This window comes from Anguilla anguilla, chromosome 17, assembly GCF_013347855.1.
Source record: "Anguilla anguilla isolate fAngAng1 chromosome 17, fAngAng1.pri, whole genome shotgun sequence".
In the NCBI taxonomy this organism is placed as follows: Eukaryota; Metazoa; Chordata; class Actinopteri; order Anguilliformes; family Anguillidae; genus Anguilla; species Anguilla anguilla.
Window position 1 is genome coordinate 3,370,243 of NC_049217.1, and position 16,658 is coordinate 3,386,900.

At 44.0% G+C, this 16,658-nt stretch overlaps 1 protein-coding gene across 4 annotated transcripts in view; it reads left to right on the forward strand.

The window, feature by feature from the left end:
* Positions 1-16,658, forward strand: part of LOC118215964 (1-phosphatidylinositol 4,5-bisphosphate phosphodiesterase delta-3-A-like) — a 55,026-nt gene that overhangs the window by 17,197 nt on the left and 21,171 nt on the right. The window contains exons 1-2 of one of the 4 annotated variants that reach the window (XM_035396952.1): positions 1,068-1,729; positions 16,339-16,506. In XM_035396952.1, coding sequence (XP_035252843.1) covers positions 1,657-1,729; positions 16,339-16,506 — 241 coding nt within the window. In that variant the 5' untranslated portion in view covers positions 1,068-1,656. Of the gene's footprint in view, positions 1-1,067; positions 1,730-3,687; positions 4,011-16,338; positions 16,507-16,658 lie in introns of those variants that run through there. The other 3 variants (XM_035396953.1, XM_035396951.1, XM_035396954.1) reach the window with 3 other exon arrangements.

Sequence of the window (16,658 nt, forward strand, 5' to 3'; positions counted from 1 at the left end):
AATACCCCCCAAAAATGTGTCTATAAACTGTAATCAAAATGTTACATGCGGCAGTTGCCTTGCAGATAGTGTAAATGGTAATGGTAAATGGACTGCATTTATATAGCGCTTTTATCCAAAGCGCTTTACAATTGATGCCTCTCATTCGCCAGAGCAGTTGGGGGTTAGGTGTCTTGCTCAAGGACACTTCGACACGCCCAGGGCGGGGTTTGAACCGGCAACCCTCCGACTGCCAGACAATCGGTCTTACCTCCTGAGCTATGTCGCCCCATGTAATCACAATAACACAGACAACAACCCGTATTGCATTTAAGGCATTTAGCGGACATTTATTTATAATACATACACAACTGTGTAAGTATTACATTCTTTTACATACAATCAGATTATCTAGCTGATATTTATTGCAGTAATTCAGGTTCCTAGCTCAAGAGTACAATGCCACTGCCCACCTAGGAATCAAATCTACAACCTGGTTCACAAAGAATTATGCCACACGTTATATAAATATTTGAAATACCACCTATACATGTGCATTATTCCAGCACATCATAGCTTTGCATGGTTGATGCAAACAAGTTTAAGGGGTACAGACACTCTGGTGTGAACAGCTGAAATTGAGTCATTGCAGCGTTTTAAACCCCAGCGATATCACCGCTATGGCAGGTGTGAACGGGGCTTTAAGTACGGCATCACACCTCTGTAAAGCCTTGGTTTGCGTAACGCCAATAAACTTAAAGCACTGTAAAAGCCAGCGGTCTGTCACATTGTGCGTGGCTTTTGGTTCCTGATGGCACAGAACCAAACTCGCCTGAATTTGTACAAGAAGGGCCTGGCAGTCTTGCCTGTTCCAGGTGCATCGGGAAGGACTAGGGACAGTGATGTTTTAACAAGCGGTCTGTGTGGACGTGCTGCCAGAGTTGAAGAGAGCTACAAGCGCTCTGTCACGCCCCCAAGTCCCCGCCCACAGCCACTCTTCCCACAGACCCCGCCCCCAGGTTAACGCCAGCTGAGCTCTCCGTCTTTTAATTGCCTGACCAAACGCAGCTCTCCCTCTCCGGCTCATGCCATCAATAGAACTACCCCAGGCCTACCAGCATGCAACAAAAGCTAGAGAGCTCTCCTAGGCTGATTCAAAACCAATACAAATGGTTTAAATATAAAATGAAATTTTCAATAACTCTATATGACGTCTTGCAACTGAAGCAAAAGTGGCGTTCATATCTGTGTGAGCAAAATACTGTGGATAGGCTACAATACGGGCACAACAACCTCTCGTGAAATAGCCTCATCTCAGGTCATGACAGCGATCGCAACTGCATATTCTTTCAGTGACTCCGATCAGGGTGAGATCAGAGGAGACCTCTGAAACATTTTAGCTGCTGCCATTTTATAATGGGTTGCAATTCTTATAATTGCGTGTCAAAGACAGCAGTTTGTAGCCTGGGGCCTTGTGGCGGGCTAGCTACAACACATATCTAGCTGAACGAGCCATTTTAGCGAGACGTTGCACTTTTAATCCTTTTCGTTGTCCGGTTTCTGGAGCCTTGCCAACAACAGCCAATGAAAAATAACTGCAAATATACAATAACATGTCGACGTGAAGCAGCTGTTTTCCATAAAGTGCTTCCTGTAGTTTAGAGCCACAGGGAAAGGATGGAGTGCGTCCGACGTAAAAGAAGATTGCAAGGAGGTGAGCACACCCAGAAGATGAGGAATTTAAGATGTGGTGAGATCATGTGTTCATTTGACACCAACAAGAATGAATACAGAACCGCTTCCGTCGGGTGGGGGAAGAAATAATCCGCATATGATTTTATGTGTCCTGGGGTTATATTGATTATTCTTTCTTTAAAAGTATTGTACGGTGGTAGACTAATAGCAGACGAGAGGTCGGTGTCGGGGTCTTCTAAGTATGCACTGAGTGAAAGGCAATTAGACCATGTCCCACGCTTTCCCATTGAATCAGTGTTGAAAGCTTCCAGCAATTAGTACGCTGGCAAAACAACATATACAGAGCCTCTACGAAGCGTGCCAGAATGTTTAGGAAAATCTTAATAGGCCAGCTTTAATATCATGCCCCAAGCCAAATGCTATGAAAACGTAACAAAGTTTATTTGTGCGATGATTTTTTAAAGCTGAAAACAATCTCAGCAAAGTCTGGTACGACTGCGTTACTTTATCAATCTCGTCCCTGTAATTCTAATGCTATACACATGGGGGCACTGTGGTACTATTGAAAACTGACCTTATCAAGAAAACATTTTGCGTAAGTACAAGGGAGCAACACAAACGCATGCGTCAGAATTCTGTAACTCACAGTTTTATTTATCATACAGAATTATTCAAACTCGAAATCGACGGCGATTGTAATCATTTTTTATTAAAAATGTATATTTATATTCCTGGAATTCCATTGCTCCCCACTCCCACGTGATATTATTTCAGTAATTTTCAGTCTGTATGCCCAGGCAGCAGCGTAACTTAAACAGAAAAGAGTAATAAATGAAGGTTATGTTAAGGACAAGTTTATAAATTTAATTTTAAAAACTTACGTATTGGGGGAAAACATTTTCTATAAATGTAGCCTATTTTGTACTGAACATTTTGCAGTTTTGTAGTATAATGTAGGCCATAAATTGCTGCATCACCTCACATAATATTGTAAATTATGGTGTTATATTGTTGTGTAAGGAAATTGTGTTTGCCCAATGCTGTTTGATATATGGTGTAAAATACTAAATAATCTAACAATGACTTAGTAGGACTACAGCGCAAAAGAATATGGACAGTGAAATCCTAATGTACCAAGAAGTTGTAGCCTACAGTGTCATGCTTTCTGTCACTATATGTAAATTATATGACCCTTCTATAGCCTTTATGCTAATGCTACACACTTACCATTGTAAACACTCATGGGAAATTGCAGACTTCTCAGAAAGACAGCATTTTCCCAGATGTCATAGCATCTAGTGTTTATTTTCCCTCGTCTCCCAACTCCGTCTTTCAATACACAGAGGACATCCATCTGTTGCCCTTCAAACCATTCTGTCGAAATTAAACCGGTGAGGAAAAAAGTATGCTATTGATTATGACGAATGTCAATTACAGAATAAAATGAAGCGTTTCCAGATTCTAACCCAGAGAGTGTCCGGCAGTTGTACTTTTTTTTGTACAGAGGACAATTTTAAATAAAGGTGTTTTCATTATAAAATAGCTACTGTGGACATTAGACAAGTGGAAAAGAGAACAATAATCCTGTTCCTTAGACTGCGAGTACGAATCCTTCTATAGCAGAAAGCCTTCTGTCCAGACCAATTTACCCATTTTCTCCTGATAATGGCATGCTCTCGTTTAGAACACTTTTTAAATGGCACGGTGACGCACTAAAATATTGTCTGCCCCACGCTTGAAATGAATAGCGAATTCAGTAAATGACATCGCCACGACTTTCCACGCACGCTCATACTTGAATAAACATTTTAATATCCTACCATGGGCTCAAATTAACAGGAAAACGTGCCACTTTGCTAGTTCACCTTAGAATCAGCATGTTGTGCATGTCTGTGTTTTGATGATAATCTACGGGCATTTAAACAGGTTTTAAGTGTGACTTCAAATTTACCCCAGACTAACCAGGATTCGGGTTACGCTTGGTTTTTAGAAAGGGAATAAGGGAGGGACTAATGTAGGACTTCAGTCGGCGGTGGGCCGTCTCCTCTTTCTTTACTTGGAGAGGCAAAGTTCTGTGGATAACGGTTTTTGGGACGCTATAGCAACGTAGCTGAAGTAACTCAGAAAAAACCCACACCAGTGGCCTCAAAGTAATCTTTACTACAGTGCCCGTGAGTTAAAAAAAAACCGAAACACAGGCGCTAAAGCAAGGAGAAGTGCGAAGGATAAATTAAGGGGAGCTATCATGCTGGGAAGGAGCAAGAAGACGACAAGTACTGTTCAGAAAGAGGCAAAGGCGCACGATCCAAAATCGAATGATCAATTAAAGAGACTGGGTAAGGAGGGGTGAGGAAAATCGTCGTGAAAACTTTAATTTATTTATTTCCTGTGTTATATCCAGGCACTTGAGAAATTACGCCACGGAGTAAGTTACTGAGCTTTTCTGTCCACTTTGATCTCTACTACTAGTTGATGAGATGTCTTCACATTTGACAACACTTAACACGAAAAGTAACCCAGTGTCCGCGCGGCGCAGTGTATTTGTTTTCAGAACAGATGCATCAGCTGTGGTTTGGCCAAAGTCAACATGTGAAAACCCTTAACGACCTAGGCACGTTGGGAAACTTCGGGTGCCAGGACCCTGCCATCGTACAGTGCACATGTATAGGAGCTACGCCAGTGCGTTCCCGTCTCTGAAATTCAACACTGCTGAGTATTCTTTGAAACATGCGTCTCCTGCTCGCCTTACCACAGACTTGTCACGCTTTCTTCAGCAGTTTAATACCGATGTAGGCTACTTGCAAGTGCAACTGTGCGCTCTATATCGATGTTTTAATAGCGGTGGTTGTTCTGTAGGATGTGAGCCCGTTTATTTAATAACGCGTAAATCCACTTTTGCTCTTGAATTTCCACATCGATCCACTTTCGGCGCTGTGTCAGTTACGCTATTGCGATGTACAGGTCATAGCTGATGCTTCTTTGTCTAGTTGTATAGCTTTAAATTGTTGTTACAAATGTTTTTCTCACTTAAAAAAAAATGGATGAATAGCTATCGGTGGTTGTTTCTTTTTGGTGATGTCACTTTTTGGTGATGTTTTTACGCCGTCTAGAACAGCAGATCTCAGCAGATTCTGCTGTTTCAACAATACTCAAAAACCGCAAGGATCTGAGTGTGGAACACGGCGCTAAAGCAGACTGCGTGTTCCCGTCCTGACTTGCAGTCAGGTGCTCGTGAGTAGTCCAAAAACACCCTTACCCCCTGCTTAGTTCAGCTCCACACCCCCCTCCCTGTGTCTGTGGTCACACCTCTCTGACCAAAATAGAGATGTAGGCTAGTGAAGAGGGTCGCAGGAATTTCAGAACACCTGTTGAGCCCTAGGGTTGGCGCTGCATATGAGGTGTCACGCCATGTCATCCGCGACTCTGGCTGACTGCCGTGCTGTGGATAAACATGCGCCAAGTTCAGCTGCAGGGTTTTCGACGTGCAGAATTTAAAGTCACTCTTTCCCCATCAGCTTGTGATTCTGGCAAAGACAGCCTCAAAGGGATGGGTTACTTTCTAGAGTTTAAAAAAGTATATTATTTCAGTTTTATTAGTCTAGGTTTTTGTTTGGCCAAGAAAGTTTTTTGTGTGCCATGAAGGATACTTGTGATGCGATGACCTGTGAGCTTTACAGAGGCTGGTATAGGGGCATTGTGGGTTTTGTGGTTTAAAGAAAGAAAATACACTTCAAGTAACTCCAAAACAGCTAGTACGCTGATGTTATGTTTCCATTTATTCACAATTATAAATATAGATGTCTGTTTTTATGTTGTGTCGGTACTTCTTTCCTTCAGCACAGCAGTCTCAGGTTGCATCCGCAGTAGGAAATAGTTCCATTTACAAACGAAGCGAAATGCACAATGCACACACGTACAACCTCCTGAGGTCTAACATCTGTTCAAGTTGATTTGCAGTTGCTCAAAGTGTGTTTTCTTGTTTTAAACCTCAAATTTGTGAATATCCCTATGCCAGCCTTTAAAAAATGTTCTTGATGTTTATCATTAGGTCACATTTACCATCATGTTTCTGTCACGGTTTCTGTCACGGTTTCCCTCTCTTCCAAGCTTAGCGACAGGGAGGTTTTTGCGCGGGGTGCTTTGCTGGTTTTGCAGAGGGGGAGGGGCTGGGGGAGCAGGGGGCGGGGCTACTGCAGCCACTGCTTGTCTCAGAAATCTCAGAAAAACAGTGCAGGCAGACCAGCACCTCTTATCACTGCAATATCTAAAGGGCTTAATGAAGTGGCCTCTGTGGAATTTTACTTTACAAGACAATATCTCTGTAATTAAACTCATTAATTATCTCATCTCTCTGGCCCCATTTTGTCTTCCTTCTAAGTTCTTTAATCAAATCCAGGCAATTTTCAGAACATTTGTTTGGAAGTACGAGCAACCAAGTCTTTTTTGGCAGCTCATTTAACTGTCCATTTTTATCTTCTTGTTGAATCTTATCTATTCTGATTCCAGCAGGGCTCTTGTCTGTGGTCTTTTAAATAGATTTGTAATTGTTATATTGTATCTTTTTGAGTAACTCTTGTTTGAGTAACTCCCCCAAGAGATGGGGATCTGTTCTCTTATTGTAAATCCTATTCTTGTTGTTTGGATGTTATTTTGGAAAAATTTAATTCCCCTTAATCGTCTAAAATCTAGCTTTCAAACTAACGCATTGCAAATCTGTATTTAGGACCATTTTTACTTTACCCATGGGCCAAATACAGTCCAGCACAGACATACAAAACAGAGTATGTTCATATTATGCAAAAACTGTGACAGAATAATAAGTACTAGCAATGCATATTTTAACCAATCTACTTGTACTGTTTATAGACATGTACAATACATCATATGCATACATCATCTAATAAATATGAGGAATAGTTCAGAAACTGTTTGGTCCTTATATTCTTTTTTTTAAAATGAAAGTGCCTGAAGAACGCTGCTTCTATGAAATAAACCCGGAAGGATTGTTGTCATTGAGGTTTCAACAATCATAATACAATCAAAACATGTTCATAAGCGAAAGTTTCCTTTCACTGCCACTGAGGGCCTGAGGGTTGTGCACTTGGCATGTGGAACATTGTCTTTTAACTGGGAGAACTTCCTTGTTTGCACTGAAGTTACAGCCTGGAACACAAAGGGAGGATTTCCTTCGGAATCTGTGGCTTTGAATGTGGGTGTGGCCAGTACACACATTTTTGAAGATTTTTGCCTGGGTGGGCCCTTCCACCCTTGATTTCTGTAAACACCATGGATTACTTCAGGAGTCCTATCAGTTAATCAGTTTCAGCAGCACTAATGGCCGTTGGATTCTTTAAAGTCTGAGGAAGATTTTTTTGTTGACGTTTTAAATGTCGGCCAATCTGTGGATCAGTTTTGGTTTGGAGTGGCATGGGTGATAAAGTGCACACTCGCCACATGGGCCCTTTTAGATGTGTCCTTCATTTAAAAAAAAAACACCAGAGAACAAACTGGCGGGAGCAGTGGTCCTGCCACACGTCCTACATGTCAGGTTAACTGTGCATCAGCTCCTATCAATCACGAGTTTCGGGCGGAACCTTTGCCAAGAGAATGCGCCGGACTGGCAGCTGCTCAAGGCCTATCTGGCCGTTTGTCTTCTCAAAACATTTGAGAAGACAGAGTCAGGGACTTTAACTACAGCGAGAGGGAGAGAGCTCTCCAGAAAGCTTTCTTTTCTAAGAGGTGAGACGACCCTAAGATGATTGGCTGTCGTGCTGATGGTCCAGCGTCTGTGCTCGTGATTGGTTGCCACCATGGTAACCGGGCATCACTGCTAATGTACAGCAATGATAAAATATACTGACTTGCTTGAATAGACCCTGTGTTTGATTAAAATTTCATAAATGTAGTCCAAGCACAGGAGATGAATATATATTTGCCTACCGCGGACAATGTGTGTAATTAGATGTAAGAGGAGAGTGAGGAAAGGCAAATATTTAACGAGGTGCTCTGGTCTGAATGTATGATTTGATATGTCCTAGAACTAGACAAGCAACCCGCTGAATTAATATTTTCAAAATGTCGTCAGCTTTAAGCCAGCCCAGATCCGAATTAGGACTGCTTTAGACAAAATGTAAATGAATGCAAGAGTGACAGGCAGAATGTGCAGAACTGGTGTCTGAGTGTCTGGGTGAGGATGAACCATCTTCTGAAAGCATTGTCCTCAAGTCACGAAGATGATGTTTCAAAGTTATTCCACCATATACGGAGAAGAAAACGGGTATACCAGCCATACCTTGCAGTATGTAAGAGCTCCAATCTGCAAGGCCTTAACGTGAAGGTGCTAGTCGAGCTTAGCGTAGCCGTTCTAATTCATAAAAAACCCCTCTCAAGCCCTTTTGAGCTTCTCCTTCGCAGTGGGTCACTGGGTTTGTGCTGTGGTGCCTGTTCCTTCACCATGAAAGGATAATGTACCGCTTGTGCACTTTGCCAGAGGAAGCTCTACTGGGTAAGGGCTGTGTGGGTCTGTTCTCATCTCTCATGTCTCTCAGTCATGTTCATGCAGTCGGCAGTAGCCATTTTAATTATTTTTTTTAAATTGGTTAGACATGGTGCAAAGATATTATTTTTTTAGAACAAAAATGGCTCCCAGATAAATGCATGTATAAACTATCATCAAAATGGCGGACTTGTAGGCTGCTTTACAGGTTGCGGAGATGTGTAAACCATGCAAAAAAGAAACGTCAAACTGAATAAATGTGACCAGCATGCATGAAAATATGTATTTCAAATGCATGTTTAAAATACTGTGTCCTTGATCTCCCCACCAATCTGAACACATTTCCTTTCCCTGTGGATGAAGTTAGTAGCCCAGTATGTTAAAATTCTTCTGTGGATGAAGTACTAGGCCAGTGCATTCAACTCCTTCTGTGAATTAAGTTAGTAGCCCAGTATGTTAAAATTCTTCTGTGGATGAAGTGGTAGGCCACTGCATTAAACTCCTTCTGTGGATGAAGTAATTAGGCCAGTATGTTGAACTTCTTCTGTGGATAAAGTAATTAGGCCAGTATGTTAAACTTCTTCTGTGGATGAAGTGGTTGACCAAATGGTAAATGGACTGCATTTATATAGCGCTTTTATCCAAAGCACTTTACAATTGATGCCTCTCATTCACCCATTCACACACACACACTTACACGCCAACGGTGAAAGGCTGCCATGCAAGGTACCAATCAGCTTGTTGGGAGAAATTAGGGGTTAGGTGTCTTGCTCCAGGACACTTCGACACGCCCGGGGGGGGGGGGGGAATCGAACCGGCGACCCTTCGACTGCCAGCCAACCGCTCTTGCCTCCTGAGTTATGTTGCCCCAACATGTAATACTGTGACCAGTATGTTCACCTCCTTCTGTGGATGGAGTAGTAGGCCAGTGCATTAAAATCCTTTTTTAGCAGTTAGTTAGCTCAGCTTTAACTACTATACTGAGAACATTTGGTTAATGTGTGCTTTGACAAGTCTGTAATGCAGTTTACCGTGCTCTAAATGAGATTATAGGATAGTGTTGCTAGGGATATTATAACGGTTCATTTTAGGGCTGGTTTTCCATGTTATCGTGAAGCTGTTTGGCTGTTTTTCACCCAAGGGAATCCTATTCAATTGCACCACGGCTGCACTTAGCCTAATTCACCACAGTCGAGCCAGCTTGTTTACAGTCATTTATCACAACCTAAAGTATATATCACAGAGAAAGGGATTTAGGTCTTATTTTAACAGTGGTTACATTTCTCTCCTGTCCTCATCGCAAGGTTGTTTGTATTCTGGGCTCGCCAGGCAAATGCACAGCAAAGCTCCACGTGAAGGTTAAACCTGCGTGTGTGATGCACATTCATAATTTACCACTGGCTCAAAATGCATTTCGGAGTTATGAATTCAGAATGAAAACACGATGGCCTATTTGACCATGTTATGGCCCAAGACTGCCGAGTTTCAATAACCGGCTGTCAGCCCATAGCCAAACACCACAACGTTGTTTGCCAGGGTACAAAGTATGTATTTATTACAAAACCCCAATAACCCAATACAACACAAAAACCCACACACAAACAGGTAGACAGGACAGAAATAACATTTTTATTTCTCAAATTTTGAAAACCCTGACGGGACGACACAGAACATAGGTCCCCTATCTAGTAGCAGACGCAGTGTTTTGATCGATTTTCCCCGTAGCCCACTGGTTCGCTTACACGCCACACAGAGAAATGACACCGTATCGCGTTGCGGTGTCAGCCTGTGACAGTCTCAGACGTCCTGCGAGATGGCCAAACGTAGCTGTCTGTTTTTCCACACGGACGAGCGGCGCGCGGGGCACGAAAAGGCTTGGGGTTCGTACGCAATGCTTCTGCTAGCTCAGCAGCTCGCCAAGTTGTCACGCTGGGCCCGCCGTGACAAATCGCGCGTCAACGGCTTTTCTGCTCGCTCGCGGTAGAACCTGGGGGGGGAACGAGGGCTACGCTCGCGTAAATGGACCCCTTGGCTCATTTGGAAAAAGTTGAGACGGCTGTGAAATGGCTGCCCTCCTCTGGCAGGCCGATAAAAGCATTCCTCCTTCGAGCGCGAGCCGTTCAAGCTGCGCCCGTCTCCGTGGCACCCGGTTGCCAAGGTGAGGCCCCTTTAAAGCCGACGCTCTCTCTCTGGCCCGTGAAAGCTATATGGGCTTCTGTCCGCCCCGAACCAGAATGGACCCCGCAGGCTCTCTCTTGGTGGCCAGGCATTCTGTTTCAGTGGATCCTGATTTGTGGAGGGCTGGTTGGCAGGCCTGAAATGGTGGGGGGTGGGACCAGTGGCACCATATTGAGGGTGGGGGGTGGGAGGTTGGGCGATACCAAGGGCCAAAAACCCTGGCCGGGGCACGTCTTTTGCTTCTAAAAAGAAGGAAAACCCCACACACTACTCTACAATGCTCCCATTTACTGAACTACTATGTTCACACCCTCAGGTCTTCATCAGGTCAGGTGTATACTGTGTATGTATATAGCTCAATAAATGAGAGCATTGAAGAGTAGGGTGTGGGGTTTTCCTTCTTTTCACATTTGAACACCCCTTCCCTGTAACTCTAGCACCTGTGAAAATACTGGGATATGTGCATACATTTATATTTTTTTTCTACTTTGACCCTTCTTTCTCTAACGTGCTGCAGACAAGAGTCTGGCTCTCGTTCTTATAAAAGGAAAACTTCACCCCATTTCACTGAACACACAGCGTGTAAACACTTGTGTTTCATTGCGGTAGTAATCTAATCCATAGAGTATACAGTGGCTCGATCGGTTTTCCTAAGCTATAAAGAGCACCCTTTAATGTTCCGGCATAGTCCACAAAATAGATCATCTGATTCGCCCTTTTAACTTCAGTACGATTCCCATCACATCCATGCTTCTTGGAGAGAGCAGGAATGCTGGTGCATATATAGGCAGGGGCGTCCCTGAGCTCTTGGGGGCCCTTAGCAGGATTTAATTTGCTGACCCCCCCCCCCCCCCCCCATGATTGGGTGTGGTAGTGATTGCAGTGATTCCGGTTTTGTATTTCAAACACAGGCTATAAGCTAAGACGAGGCCCTCTTGTAGGAGGTGGGGCTCCACGTGCAGAACGAGAATCTTGTGTACAGTACGGAGTGGCACTGCTTTCAGACTTTTATAGTCTTCATTAAACAGGAGCTGCATCTTCACAGCTGCATCTTCAGAAGCAATTGGTCTCATTTTACGAAGCGTCGTCGTACAAAGTAGCGTGTCGCACACGCTGTCTGCTGGGTGTTTGTTTCCTTGTCTGCAGATAGTAAAGATGAAGTGTTTTGTTTTTGGGTGTTTTGGTGTTCGGCCAGTTCTCAGGCATGGCGATTGGGGTGGGGGGGGGGGGGGCGGGGGGTATTGTAAAGTCTCAATGAGGCGTGACGGGAGGGGGGGGGGGGCGCTAGTCTTAAGGGGAAGAAGCAGGAAAACATTGCGGGTTGGCATGGTTACTCAGTGCGGCAGCTGTAACGGGCTGGCCGTCTTAGGCTTGGTTAAATGGGCACGGCTGGGCCTGCGCAGCGTTCAGCTGCCAGCCTGCGGAGGCGGACTGGGAGGGCCTCTGGGAGGGAGGGAAAGGCCTGGGTTCAAAGCAGGGAGGTGACTGAGCTGCGTACTGGTTAGAGAACTGGTTACACATAGAGTCGAAGGCTAGTTACTTGACGTTGCGCAAACGCTGATTGCATTAATTGAAAATGAACACGTGTGCTAACATTTCATCCTACCTATCGAAGTGTCCTACCACGGACAGGTATTGCGCATGCGCACAACACAAGCGCGTTATTTTTCTCGTGTTCAGTGGCACACCTATACATTTACCTCGTTTTTAATTGCATTTTTTCATCATTAGTGTGGTTTGTCTTAACCTTTAATTTCATTTGTGGTGTTAATTCAACATTTTTCAAGTCTTTTATAGCCTACGATACCAGCTTATTGTTATCAGTATTATTATTGTAATATCGCCTCGCGTTGATTGTAGTCAACACACCGATGAGGTCACGCACGCACTTTAAGGCATATTTAAATTGGCTACTTTATCAGGTACACATACCATATATTCTGCCGTACTACAAATAAGTAACGTTTGTTCTGCGTCACGATACCTGTTTTTGTTCTGCTATTGCACGCAGAGGTTAGGTGACGATGGCGTGTAACACAACTTATAGGCTACTCTGACCAAGCCATGTCAGACTGTATTGGCCTTATTTATGTGTACTTGTTTCAAGAAATATGGCAGCACAATCTTGCTGTTTTTGGCACTTATGTACTTTATGAAGAAAAATTGTTTGATATTTCCTATAAAACCCGAATGGTGGGATTTTCTGCAAATTAGGCTATCGAAATAGGCTGCCTGTGTTTTAGGGGCAATATGCCACTACTAATAATATTTGTATGAAACATAAATTGTAGTTTAATGTTAGAAGCATTGTCTTGCGGTGAAGAGATTTGCGATTAGAGGAACGGAATAGCCCTTGGCTCTTTGGCTACGAAGTCTCTGGAAAACCCAGGCAAGCACATATTTGAGATTGCTATTGGATGAATTAATGAAAATAATTATATAATTGGCTTAGAAATATTTCCCAATGAGTTACAAAGTCCTACCGACTTTTTGGGCTACTAAAATAGCAGTTTACTTGCGATAATAGGCTATTTTCCGATAGGGTAGCAAAACTGGTCTGACATTCCGACAAGGTGGCACAAATCGACAGAAAACCGGTAGTTTTACAGTGGATTCTTTTTAATGTGGAAGGCAAAAAATGGTGCATGCATAATAATGACTAAAAAACCATAGACAGAGACGAGATCGTTTAAATGATCAGCAAATTGACATAATTCCAACATAATTGGAACATCTTATCTCATTTTATAGAATTGGCCCATTTTGAAGTGAATTACGTTAATGAATGTGTTATCTGAGTTAAAGAAATATTTTTCTCTGTACAATGAAGTGGCCCATTTTCATTGTAACAGAAAAATTACGGAGGGCAGGTTTGTTGTCAAGCCATTCCGATGCCTGTAATGAAAAATAATCTACGGGAGCTCCACGGTCTTGCATGCCTAACAGTGGAGTCTTCCTTTTGCAACCATGACAACTTCCATGACCACTGACATTGCATGGTTTATAAATAGACTGCGCCGCATTACTGCCAGGTTTCAAGTTGTAAGACGTTTATTGCGAGTGGTAATCTGTGACCATTGTGAACTGGACTGTTACTTTTCCTGAGGTGCATTTGCATAAAAATTGTCATGTTTGGTGTTAAAGTATAGCTAACACAATTTAAATATGGTTTACCCCGACAACTCACCCTGTTGCTAGCTCTCTGGTGGTGCAGTTGTGTACAGCGCTGACAGTGGGTGCTTAATATTGAACGGGTGCTGTGAGTCGTGCGTAATATTTTCCTGGTAGACTGTTTAACTGGCGCAAAGGCATCGCAGTCATTTTGTGGATTCCCCTCTGATATTTTTGTTGCATTCGCCAGTCCTAAAATATTTAGTAGTGGGGATGGAAAAGGGCTGGAACAATCTGGAAGAAAGAAGAGAAGCTGTCAGCTCTCCCAGTGCGTCTTTTCCAGACTTGCGCGTTTACCAAGACACTCGACTGAGGGGTCGGGAGACACCCAGGAATTAACCTATAGGCTTGACCTCACATGAAGCGATTCTACCGTTGGCCTAACGAAGCTGATCGATTTCACGCTCCGTTTCCTGTCTGAGTCCAGACGGTCGCTACCCTTCGCAACGAAGCCATGGTCGATCCTTATATATTTTTTGATTTGTTACCAACTTTATGAGGCAAGATAATCGGCGCCTAGACAGGAATACGTCTTCTTTACTGTTACTTTAGCTGTATGCCCTCAAAGTATCTCAACAGCTGACCGTTTTCACTGATACTGCTGGCTGTGTTTATTCCATTAACTCCTAACCACGGCTGTTGTGAAAATAAGAAAAATAAATTATCCTGCAAAAGACATCAGAGCGCGCCGTTCCCATTCCCATAAAAACAGCCGCTTTCCTGGCAGGGAGACTCCGTGAATTGCGGCAAGCTGTCTTCTCAGTGCAGGGCCTTATTCGTGGAGGTCACGGGTCGGTGGAATTATGGGCAGCTTTGACTGCTTTGTGGGTTCACTTTCCCAAATCTAAATCTGAGGCACAAAAACGTGTCTGAACCAGCCAGTGGAGAGAGGCTGTTTACTAAACACCAAAGCGACCGAACAAACTGTAATTAGACGTTGGTTAATCTGAGTGAGATACTCATCGTCATGTTTTCGTCGTCATCGTTGTCCTTCTCAGGTTTCGTTGTCTTCCCAGAGGAGAGATGGCCTGAGATCAGAGCATATATGTGAACACAAGTTTGTATCTTTTACAATTGTTTTAAAAATAACCACCAATATATTTCATACATCTCAATGACTGGAAAATGGCGATGTTTCTCCATCTCGTATCATTAGGTCTGTTTACCAAACCTTCTGCCTTATTAATGGATTCGAAACAAAACCTGACAATTAGCTAGTAATTTATGGAAACGATACAAAACACTTTAGCCTCTATTCAACTGGAGACGAAAGGCTGTGTAAGAACAAAAAAAGGGACTTGAACTCATTATCTTAAAATCCTTCTGCTTCGCTTTATTTGTTTTATTAATTGTATTCCTTTTTGTGTCCTTTAAATTTGTAAAGCACCTTTTAACATGTTTTGATAAGTGCTAAATAAACCTATTATTATTATTTTTATTGTGAATCAAAAGGTTGTGGACCTGTGTCCGTGTGGGCGTTTGCGATTAAAGTCATACTGCTGATGCGTGTTTCATGATTTCCAGACTTGTGGAAAACAGTTGGGGCTCAACTGCCGACTGTTCATCTGAAACAAATGAAAATTTTACCTGTGGGCTAAACTGAGGGAAACTGATTGTGCTGTTTGCTGTGTGGAACTGATAGGGGAGGTACAAATAAAATATAATTGGCAATCCTGTCAGCATCATTACGTTTTAACACATTTTAATCAGAGATATTAGAGCTCAGAATATTTCAAATGCGTGCGTGTGCGTCTGTGTGTGTGTGCGTGTCTGTGTGTGTACCTTTCATGATTAAAATGTACCCTTGAAATCATAACCCATTAGAGTTTCTGTATTGGTGCTCTTATATAGCTCTCGTTTGTGCTAATCACAGTCACCCAGGTTTCATAGCCAGTTTGGTCCACCAGGAAGTTGTATTCAAAGCAAAGGCAGTGTTCAGTGGGTAAACACCAGCAGCATATGTGCTAGTGGACAGCCTGCGTTTGTGCAGTTGCCATAAAACACCATGTCTGGAAGAGGCTGTGATAGCAGGCTATTGTTTCTGCAGTGATGACATTATTATCATTACCTTTATCTCACCTAACCTACACCCACCCCCCCCCACCTCCCGTTACTCACCTAGACTGACTGCCCCAGGAGGACATCATGTGTCATATTTTTTACTGACAGTTCATTGAGGACATACGTAATTTTTGGCAGCTCAGCCATGTGACAAAACAGCTTTTCCTGACATTCATGTCATCCATTATGCTGTGTCATCAACTGACGTTGGTGTCTCTATTCTGCCACTGTGCTGAGACTGCTGGCCTGCCCCCTGCTGGCATTATGGACAATGACAGTAGCGGAGGTGTGATTTAAACTCTCTGCTGCCCCCTGCAGGCCTGTCGGATGTTAACAGGTGTGTGTGTGTGTTGGATCAGGACTTAGCGGAGGTGTGATGTGGAATCCTTGCGCTCCCTCTGCAGGCCTGTCGGATGTTGACAGGTGTGTGTGTGTGTGTGTGTGTGTGTGTGTTGGATCAGGGTGTTAGCAGAGGTGTGATTTAAACTCTCTGCTGCCCCCTGCAGGCCTGTCGGGTGTTAACAGGTGTGTGTGTGTTGGATCAGGGTGTTAGCAGAGGTGTGATTTAAACTCTCTGCTGCCCCCTGCAGGCCTGTCGGATGTTAACAGGTGTGTGTGTGTTGGATCAGGGTGTTAGCAGAGGTGTGATTCAGACTCTCTGCTGCCCCCTGCAGGCCTGTCGGGTGTTAACAGGTGTGTGTGTGTTGGATCAGGGCGTTAGCAGAGGTGTGATTCAGACTCTCCGCTGCCCCCTGCAGGCGTGCTGGACGACGCGGACGTGCGGGTGATGCTCCGCGGCTCCAGCATGGTGAAGGTGCGGTCGCAGCGCTGGCAGAAGAGCCGCAGCCTCCGGCTCCTGGAGGACGGCGTCACCGTGTGGTGCGAGTCCAGCAAGAGCTCCCGCAGGGCCAAGGCTCAGCAGACCTGTGAGTGGGGGGGGGGAGGGGAGTGGGGAGGGAGGGGAGGGGAGGGGAGGGGGGAAGGGAAGGGAAGGGAAGGGAGGGAGTGAGGGATGGGGGGGAAGGGAGGGAGGGAGGGATGAGGGGGGGAGGGGAGGGGGGGGAAGAGTAGGGGAGTA